Source organism: Dromiciops gliroides, chromosome 1 (genome assembly GCF_019393635.1).
Source record: "Dromiciops gliroides isolate mDroGli1 chromosome 1, mDroGli1.pri, whole genome shotgun sequence".
In the NCBI taxonomy this organism is placed as follows: Eukaryota; Metazoa; Chordata; class Mammalia; order Microbiotheria; family Microbiotheriidae; genus Dromiciops; species Dromiciops gliroides.
The window spans coordinates 49,626,970-49,637,219 of record NC_057861.1 but is presented as its reverse complement, the minus strand read 5'-3'; the positions used below and the strand labels follow the sequence as shown (position 1 = coordinate 49,637,219).

The following is a 10,250-nucleotide window of genomic DNA, read 5'->3' as shown; positions in this document are numbered from 1 at the left end:
CGCTGGTTTGTGAGAGGTAATGGAAGGGTACAATGGGAAGGAGACCTGGGCTTGTAGGAAGGCCTGGGTTTCAGGCCTGGATTCCCACATTAACTTGCTAACCGTAGGCTCCCCGTCCTAGAGGTTTTCAGGCAGAGGCTTGGGTAAGTTCAAATGGGGATTCCCTTAGTGTCTGGGTTAGGCTAGATGGCATGGAAGCCCCTTCCATGTCTTACATTCTCTGATGCTGTGATTCTGTCATGTCTAGGACCCTGATCCTGTAACTTCTGTCTTCTTTACCTATAAGAAAGGTGCAAGCCCTGCCTCTGGGGACAGGTGTAAGATTCAAATGAGATCATGAATGGGAGGTCCATCAGGAATCTGGGGTCTCCTCATGCTGCCCTTAACCGAGGTAGGGAAGGGAAGAGGCCAAAGAAACTCGAGGGCAAAGTAGGAACAGCTCCTTTAGCAAGTAAAACTTTTATTAAATAAATTTAGGTTCTTTAGACCAGAGAGAGGAGTTTTGGACATTAAGACGATGGTTGTTCTTACCTGTAACATTTGACAGTCACATAGTTCACTCTGGTAGAAGAAACTTGATCTTTGACACAGAATTCAAATCAAATTAACCGAAAATTTCCCAAAGTCTTTTTTTGTTCGTTTGTTTAAAATTAGAGAAGTTCAAACTTCATGAAATTACTTGTAGCAGAAATAAGGTACAAATCACGTACATAATAGATGTCAGGTATAAAAATGGTATTTACAACCAGTAAACATGGACTATAGAAACACACGGTTCCCACTCCTGCAGCCTCACGCGCACGCTCACTCGCGCAGGCCACAAGGCCAGTGGCCGGGGAGCCACACTGCCACACCGCCACACTCTTCTGAAGGGGGGTCTGAGGAGCATGGAGGAGGTGGCTTGAGGAGGGCAGAGCATGATGTGGCACCTTGAGGTCCAAGAGAAGCCCGGCAACAGCCCCTGTCTTCCCCCTCGAAGAAGTGACTTCTCCTGCCCTCATTTTGCTCTTTTTCTCCCGCTGATGCGCTACCTACGAATGCTTACACACTTACTCAGGCACACACACGCACACACACAGACACACGCACACCAATAGGAATGTTCTTGGTACATTATCAAACTCTGGAATCTTGAAACAAGTTCAGAAGATGGTTGGTTGGTGTCTTTTCCTTTTCTTTTCTTTTTTTTTTGTCTTTTAGGGTATTTTGGTAGAAATGAAAGGGACTATTTTCAAGTGGTCCAATTGTCATATGTATCTTAGCCGGATCATCCCCTAGTTTGGGAATGAGACTAACCAAGCTTTGAACTTGGTTCTGTGCTTAAAGTATGGGAAGCTATATGGAGATAGAGACATATCTGAATAGATACACATGGGCTGCCTACTGTCACCCTGGGAAAATGTTTTGCCTGGTTCTTGTTGGCACCAACTCAAAGAAGGACCAAATTGGTGATAAAAGAGTTTCCCTTCCCACTAAACATCCTTAGAGAAAACATCGTCCCAAGGGTGTGCTTGGTCAATAAGAGTTTCGACCAACTGAACACCAGTGAGCCCAGTTCTCTTCATTCTTGATCCCCTAAATGAGGTGGGGGTTGGTTTCCAGGCTGGTGTATTCAGAGGCAGGAGGCAGCTGCCAGAGGGCTGGGAGGCGGGTTGGATATGGTCCCCTAATTCTCCCCCTCCCAGTACCCCACAGAGGAAAGATGGAACCCAAGGGCTGAACAGGATAAGGTGATGACTATGAAGATGGTGGGGAAGACAAGGGCATGAGCAGGGGGGCGGGGAGGGGGGGGAGAGTCAAAGGTAATTTTTGTGCCTAAACCCAGGTGCGAGGGGATTCCTATGGGGATGGGATTGAGCCAGAGTCTCCAATCCATGGGTCTGCTGGCCCTCCAAGGACTCGAGCTTGCCTAACCAAGCTGGCCTGAAGGCCATCCAAAGATTCTTCAGTGGTTCATCCAGTTGCCACCATGGTAACAAGATCCTGGAGGTATATAGTGTTGGAGCACTTTCCATCCTTGCTTCTCCAAAAGCCCAAAACTAATACTGAGCAGAGAGAGAGAGTGAGAGGGTGCCTGATTCTTGCTACCCCTCCGTTTTTCCCTCTGATAATGTTCAGGGCTCATTAAGTTCCTGTTGAGATGACATAATCCTTCTCCCACAGGCAGAAGTCTCTGCAAAGTTTGGTCCTGTGATTTACTTAAAAAAAAATATATACTGTATATATATATGTATATATATATATATGAAAGGGTGAGTTTCAAAGTTCTGAGAGTTGTCATGGTGACCTAGAGACACAACAATGAGCTTTCTGGTCCACAATGCTTCATTCTTTCCCTGTGTCCTCTCAGGGTGGAGAATCCTTGGTCCCCAGGGGGCCATGTTCTGTTCCCCAGGACATCATTGGAGCCCCCCGTGGGAAGGATCTCCTATCCGTCGCCTTCCAAAGCTGCGTTCCTCTCCAATGTTTCACATTTTTTGGGGGGTGGGGTGTTGCAGGGGGATAGGAAGGGGAGGGCTGGTGTCAAAAACAGTTTGTAATTTACTGGAATCTCCTGGATCTATCTGAAGCTGCAAACCGGCCTCTGGATTTGCCCCTCACCTGATGGAGAAGGAAGGTAAGTTATGAGGTGTCAGCCTCAGTGGAGGGTGAGTACCCCAGGAGAACTATGAGAGCTCCCAGATCTGGAACAGAATCAAGATGTCCTTTTAACTCCCTGTTCTTGCCTCCTTCCCACCCTGGGGCTTCCCTGGCTCATGGCTCTCAAAGTGTTCCAAGACAACAGAGTCAGCCAGAAGCCCACAGTGAAACCTGTTAGCATCTTGGACACCAAGGGCCATGGGGATGGAAATTCCTAATGGGTATCACCATGAGTGAACCCTGTCCATGTTGTTATGCCAAGTCTAACAATCCAATCCCAGCCAAGCCAGGTCTCTGAAAAGGCAACCAACCAAGAAGAGATGAATTTCCCTCCATGACACCAGCCCCTGCCCCTAGTAACGCTCACTTTCAAAAACCTTGGACCTCAGGGGCAGCTAGGTGGCACAGTGAATAGAGTACCAGCCCTGGATTCAGGAGGACCTGAGTTCAAATCCTGACTCAGACACTTAACACTTACTAGCTGTGTGACCCTGGGCAAGTCACTTAACCCTAATTGCCCCGCCAAAAAAAAAAAAGAAAAACCTTGGACCTCTATTTCCAAGGGAAAGCAGTATGACTTGAAGCTAAGACAGGGCTCCAAGTGTTGGTAGCAACTTTTCTGAGACCTTAAGGAAGGTTCTAAGAGTACTGTAGGGAGCTGGGTATAATCATCAGGCTGGGTCTGAAGCCCTCCCCCTCCTCCTAGCCCTCCTTGCCAGAGATGGGCATCTGAAATTAATCAAAACCTATAGGAGTCCCTCACCTGTTCCATCTTGCCTTTATAGTGGCCAGGGCCAGGGCTAATCATTGCCTTTTGGGCTTGAAACAAGGAAACCACAATTGACCCCATGTGGCCAGAAAAGGGAGGTAGCATTCATACCTGTGCTTCAGGTTCTGTCAGTAAGGGTGGCTGGCATCCTTGGGCCTCTTCAACTGGACCTTCAATCTCTTCATGCCAATCTGGAAGCCATTCATGGCCTGGATGGCCGTCTGGGCACTGGATGGGTTGTCAAAGCTCACAAAACCTGGAGGCCGGAGCAGAGGAGGAGGGGTAGGGGGGTATCCAGAAGAGGGGAGCCCTTCCTTTGACCATATGGCTCTTAGCAGTAATGCTTGGTGAGACCAATCGCCCTTGCCTGCCTTCATTATCCAGCCTTTAAACAGATTGATCCCAGAAGTTTTGGCCCTCCCTGACAATGAGAAATGGAAGACCACTCTTTCTTTGCACATGTGAGGGAAACGAGGCCTAGAGAGGTGAGAGGATAGCAGGTGTGTCAAACCTGAGACCATTGGTGGTGGTGAGTAGCCTACAACCTCCCAAGCATGCCCTGAACCAGACTAAAATGAAACTGGGAAATACTTAACAAAATGAATAAAAAATACAACAAAACATAGATAACCATCACATTCTAGAACTAAATCGATGCAAGGCCTGCAGACATCCTTATGCACCATTTAGTGGCCTCCAATCCTATTTTATTTATTTAAATTTTTGGTGGGGCAATGGGGGTTAAGTGACTTGCCCAGGGTCACACAGCTAGTAAGTGTCAAAGTGTCTGAGGCCAGATTTGAACTCAGGTACTCCTGAATCCAGGGCCGGTGCTTTATCCACTGCGCCACTTAGCTGCCCCCCTATTTGAATTTGATACCACAGGCAGAGAGACTAGACTCGCAAATAGAACAGATATCTTCCCATTCCAGCTCTGCCCTGACTGTAAGGTTGGGCAAGACCATTACCTTCTCTGGGTCTCAGTTTCTCTATGGAGAGAATACTTCATATTATCCAGCTTACAGGACAGTTGTAGGATTAAAGCTATTTGTAAACTAAAAATGTTATCAAATTATGAACTCTTACTCTTGGATATCTTGCCTAAGGTCAGTGATAGGTAAGCTAAGGGTAGAGTTCACTGTAGACTTTGCAGAGATTTAACTTGAACCTGAGTCCTCTGACTTTTGAACCCTGCATGTCATATCCCAGAATCTCTGAAAAAATTCCTAAATCTGGTGTCTCTTGTTTCCCCAACAGGCCTTACCCCAAAGACCAAAAAAAGCCATGATGTTTGCCACATACCAGTCAATTCCTCTCTTTCCCTCCGATGATCACGGATTTCCTGCCCCAGCTCCTCTACTATTCTCAGTTAACTCTTTTTAAAAAATTACTTTTATATATTTCATTAAATACTACCCAATTACATGTAAAAAATTCTAATCATCACTTTTTTTTGTTTGTTTTTTGTTTTTCTTCTTTCAGGGCAATAGGGGTTAAGTGACTTGCCCAGGGTCACACAGCTAGTAAGTGTCCGAGGCTGGGTTTGAACTCAGGTCCTCCTGAATCCAAGGCTGGTGCCTTATCCACTGCGCCACCTAGCTGCCCCTCCAATGTTGTTTTTTTGTTTTTGTTAATAACCATTTCAATTTTTTTTTTTTGGTGAAGCAATTGGGGTTAAGTGACTTGCCCAGGGTCACACAGCTAGTAAGTGTTAAGTGTCTGAGGCTGGATTTGAACTCAGGTACTCCTGACTCCAGGACTGGTGCTCTATCCACTGTGCCACCTAGCTGCCCCTCTAATCATCATTTTAAAATTTGGAGTTTCCAATTCCCTCCCCCTTCCTTGAGAATTTTATTTCTGTTGTCCATCCAGTCAACTCTTGATTTCCATGTGAAGCCCAGCTTTTCCACCACTGCCACCTAGCATCTAGAAAAACTTCACAAAATTGAGTAGAAATGGATTTCTTCATACCTATTCTGTGCCATTGGCAGAGCCTAGTAATTAACCTTGGCAAGGTCTGCCTTGGAGGGAGTCTCTTGTCACTGGGGCTGCCAAGAAGAGGTCGGTTATAGAGAAGGCTCATGCACTGAGTGAGAGGGGAGGCTAGCTGCCCTCTGAAATCTTAATTCTTGTATGGCCAGGAGAAGACAGTGCACCTCTTTCATCTGATGTCCCCTCTTCCTCAGTCTTAACCCCAATGGTGGTCCTTGCCTTAGCCTCCAGTCCAGCATCCTTTCCTCCTTGCTCTCCCAGCCCGTGCTCTGGCTTCAGTTACCTTCCTTCTCCTTCTTGACCTTCTAGTTAACCCATTCTAGTTGAACACCCCTTGCCCCACTCCCCACAATCCCTTTCCCCCCTCGTCTGAATGTTGCCCCTCAGTTTACCAAATTCCAACCCTGGTTTATGCTCCCCTCTCAGGCCTTAGTTTTATTAGTTCCTACTCATGTACAGACAAAAAGGATGCTTTCTTTTTCTAAAACCATACTGACCGAAACCACAGAAAAATTTTATCATATGATCTCAATTGGGTGCCCACTGCTGTCCCAAAATCCTTTTATTCTTCTCTGAGTGATGACACTTTCTACCGTGGCTATTCCGAGCCTTTTCAGTTCTCAGGCCCTGTCCCTCTGCCACCTCTTCTGGCCTCTCTAGCATCTTCTTTTACCAAAAAAAAAAAAAATAAAGGTTGGCTCCCATGAGCTCTGCTCCCCTGTGTCATACCTCTGCATCATTCCCCATTCTCTCCTTAGCTCCAGTCTCTCACAAAGAGATGACGCTTCTCACTAAGGCTGACCTTTCATAGATGCTGGATCGTTCCCTCTGAGTTTGCTAATTCAGATGTTTCCTATCTCTTATCTTCAATCTCCCCTTATCCACAGACTCCTTCCCTGCTACTGAAACAAATGTTCAAGCCTCCCCATCCTTTAAAGCCCCCTATTTTCACTCTGGCATTTTCTCAAGTTATATTTTTTCTCTCTTTCCTTTAGGCAGCTTGGTGGTACAGTGGTTAGAGTGCTGGACCTCTAAGAGGCAGGAAGTGCTAGGTTCAGATCCAGCCTCAGACACAACTAGCTGTATGACCCTGGGGCAAGGCACTTCACCTTTTCCAGCCTCAATTTCTACATCTGCAAAATGGGGATGATATCAGCACTTAACCTCCCAAGGTTATTTTGAGGATAAAATTAGATGTTTGTAAAGGGTTTTACAAACCTTAAAGTGCTATGTAAATGCCAGTTATTGTTATTTCACTATTAAACTCCTAGAGAGACTACACTTACTGCTGCTTCTTCACCTCTTTCTTGCTCCTTACATTCGACCTTCCAACCCCTACTGCTCAACTGGAACTGTTATCTCCAGGGTACCAGTGATCTCGTCACTGTTCAATCTGAGGGCCTTTCCCCAGCCATCCTCCCCAACCCTTCTTAAGCCTCTGATTCTGTTAATAACCCTCTCCTCCTGGATCTGTTCTTCTCTTTACTTGCATGAAACTCTGTTCTCCTGGCTCCCTTCATAGCTGTCTTCGGGATCCTTTGCCCTTACCGCATCTCCTAAGCCCCTACCGCATGTCCCCAGGAAGTACAGACAAAAATGAACCAGTCCCTGAGCTCAAGGAGCTTACACACTATTGGGGGATACAGCATATCCTCAAGTAAAGGCAAATTTATATGCAAAGCTAGTCATCTCAAAGGGGGAAAGGTGCTAATGACTGGGGGAATTCGGAAAAGCTTCTTGCTGAAGGTGACAATGGCCCCAAAGGTTTTGAAATTAGAGGAGGAGGGGAAGGAGGGAGAAGAGGAGGTGAAGAACAGATACATTCCAGACATGAAAGAGACCACTCATGCACTGGAATTGAGGTAAAAGATGGAGGACTGTTGTATACAGGACATAGCTAGCAGGCCAATCACTGCAGTGGAGAATGCAAGGGGAGTGATAGGAAATAATATTGGACCAGAAAGCGGTGGCCATATTGTGGAGAGCTTTCGGTGCCAGGCTGAGGAGTTTGTATTTTATCCTGAAGGAAATAGGAAGCCACTGGAAATTTCTGAGGGAGGGGGAGGGGAGTTCCTTGGTCAGCATGATATTTTAGGAAAGGCAATTTGGCAGCTGGTGTGGAGGCTGAATTGAAGAGAAGAGAGAAATGGAAAGCAGGGAGAGACCAGTTAGGAGACTTTCATAATAATCCAGGCCAGAGGCAAGAAGGGCTCAAACTGGGGTGGGGGATGCATGAGTTAAGAGAAGGAAATGGATGGAGGAGATACTGGAGAGATAGACTTCAAAGGACTTGGCCACTTATAGAATATGAGTGTTGAGGGAAAGTACTGGATCTGTGATCCAATGACCAGGGTTCAAATACCACCTCTGATGCTTCTTATCTAGGTGACTTTGGGCAAGTCAATTCTCCTCTCTGGGTCTTAGTTTACTCATCTGCAAGGTGAAGGACTTGGTTGAGATGGCTTCTAAGGTCCTTTCCAGTGTTGTAAACTTATGTCATCAACGTTATAAACCTGGGTACTCAAAGAAGAGAAGAAATGGGGAAAATGGGGAGTAGTAGGTTCAGGGGGGAAGAGAATGAGTTCTGTTTCAGATGCAAGTTTGAGATGTCAATGGGACAACCAGTATATCGGTTGTTGATATCACTGAACTGGACTTCAGGGGACAGATCAGGGCTGGATGTATTGATTAGGGAGTTATCTAAGTAAAATGATCATTGAATTAATGGAAGTTGATGAGCTCACCAAAGGAAAAAGTAGGGAAAGAGAGAAGTAGGCTAAGGTCTAAAGCTTGCCAGACACTCATACTTGGTAAGCAGGATAATAATTCAGTAAAGGAGACTGAGAAAGAGGAGAGGCAAGAAATAGCCACGCCCTGGCAAGGGAAGATGGTATCAACAGCACCAAAAACTGCAGCAAAGTTAGAAAGTATCGGCATCCATTTCCTACCCACGAAGCATGAGTGAGAAATAAGACTCCACCCTGGTCTTTCTTTTCTCTCTATATTCTCTTGATCATTCAATCAGTTATCTTCACTTCACAGATAGCCTCCAAATCTAGAGAAAAATGAGAACTATATAAAAGGAGAGGTATTGATAACTATTATATTTCCCAAGGATACTAACAGATGTAAATCAGTTGCCACAGTAAGATGACCCCTAAAGTCTAGAACACTCGATTTCCTTACCAAGTAGAGATAAATGGCAGCCAATAACAACAGGCATTTAGAATAGGGTCTTTCAGAGGAGAATGGTGGAAGAGACAGATTGGCATCATAGAGAGCCAGGAAGACCTGAGTTCAAATGCCACCTCTAAGACTAACTAGCTGTGTTACCCTGGGCAAGTCACTTCCATTCTCTCAGATCTCTGTCAAATTGAGGAAGTTGGATGTGATGGCCTCTAAGAACCTTTTTTAGCTTTAAGTCTGAAATGATTTTCTAAGACAGGTACCAATATGTGTACAGGTATGGAGAAAGGAAAATTACAGACAGCTTTGTGATAGACTCGATTAAACCAGCTCATCCTGAGACATTTAAAGATAAACCTGGAATTACAGTAAACTAACAAAAAGATGGAAAAGGTCTGTGAAGATTAGCATAACTTCTCTCCATTAGTGATAATGGGATTTTGACTCACATCACTGTGTTACGCAATAAAGTAGAAAAAGCAGGAAAGAGAACAAAAATGGGAAGACTAGCTGGTTTAGAACAACTATATGGGGGCAGCTAGGTGGCACAGTGGATAGAGCACCGGCCCTGGAGTCAGGAGGACCTGAGTTCAAATCCAGCCTCAGACACTTACCACTTACTAGCTGTGTGACTCTGGACAAGTCACTTAACCCCAATTACCTCACTAAAAAAAAAAAAAAAAAAGAACTATATGTGTAAATCTTTGCTGAAGATCCCTAGCTAGGTGGTGCAGTGAATAGAACACTCAGCCTGGAATCAGAAAGACCTGAGTCCAACTCTGGCCTCAGATACATATTAGCTGTATTATCTTGGGCAGGTCACTTGAGCTCTGTCTGCCTCAGTTTCTTCATTTGCAAAATGGGAATAATAGCACCTACCTCCCAGGGTTTTTGTGAGAATAAATTAAATAATGTTTGTATAGCACTTAGTACAGTGATCGATACATAGTAAGTACAGTGATCGATACATAGTAAGTACTTGTCCACCTCTCTCCACCCTTGCTATTCTCCATTCTATCCCCAGTGATCGATACATAGTAAGTACTTAATAAATCATTGTTTCTTTCCTTTCTGAAGGTGATATAATTTTTGTTTGTTTGGGGGTTTTTTGTGAGGCAATTGGGGTCAAGTGACTTGCCCAGGGTCTCACAGCTAGTAAGTGTCAAGTGTCTGAGGTCAGGTTTGAACTCAGGTCCTCCTGGCTCCAGGGCCAGCGCTCTATCCACTATGCCACCTAGCTGCCCCAAGGTGATATAATTTTAAAAGACGCCAAGGGATCAATTATTGAGGTACGGATAGTAAATCCCTGGGGAAAAATTTATAGACAATATTGCTTAAAGGTAACGTGAGACAGAAGAAAAAGTGCAGGATTTGGATTCAGGGTTCAAATTCTGATTCTGTTGCTTACTAATTTGGGTGAATTTGGGCAAATCATCTTTCCTCTCTGCACTTCGTCAATGATAGGGGATGGACAAGATGACCTCAAAGTTATTTTGAAGTTACTTTCCAAAGCTAAGACTAAACCTGTAATGCAACTGAAAAAAAAGCTGGCCAATAAAATATGTATGTATGTATGTATGTGTATGTATGTATGTGTGTATTATATGTACACACAGTATTTATAGACATAGACCATCGAAGACTATATATTGTATGCATATAT

The 10,250-nt window shown here is 44.9% G+C and overlaps 1 protein-coding gene across 2 annotated transcripts in view; it reads right to left on the bottom strand.

The window, feature by feature from the left end:
- Positions 1-445: 445 nt before the first annotated feature.
- CELF5 (CUGBP Elav-like family member 5) overlaps positions 446-10,250 on the bottom strand; it is an 80,593-nt gene continuing 70,788 nt past the window's right edge. For both annotated transcript variants that reach the window (XM_043962455.1, XM_043962463.1), the window contains 2 exons: positions 3,521-3,665; positions 446-2,601 (listed from right to left, as the gene is read on the bottom strand). In XM_043962455.1, coding sequence (XP_043818390.1) covers positions 3,538-3,665 — 128 coding nt within the window. In that variant the 3' untranslated portion in view covers positions 446-2,601; positions 3,521-3,537. The remainder of the gene's footprint in view (positions 2,602-3,520; positions 3,666-10,250) is intronic.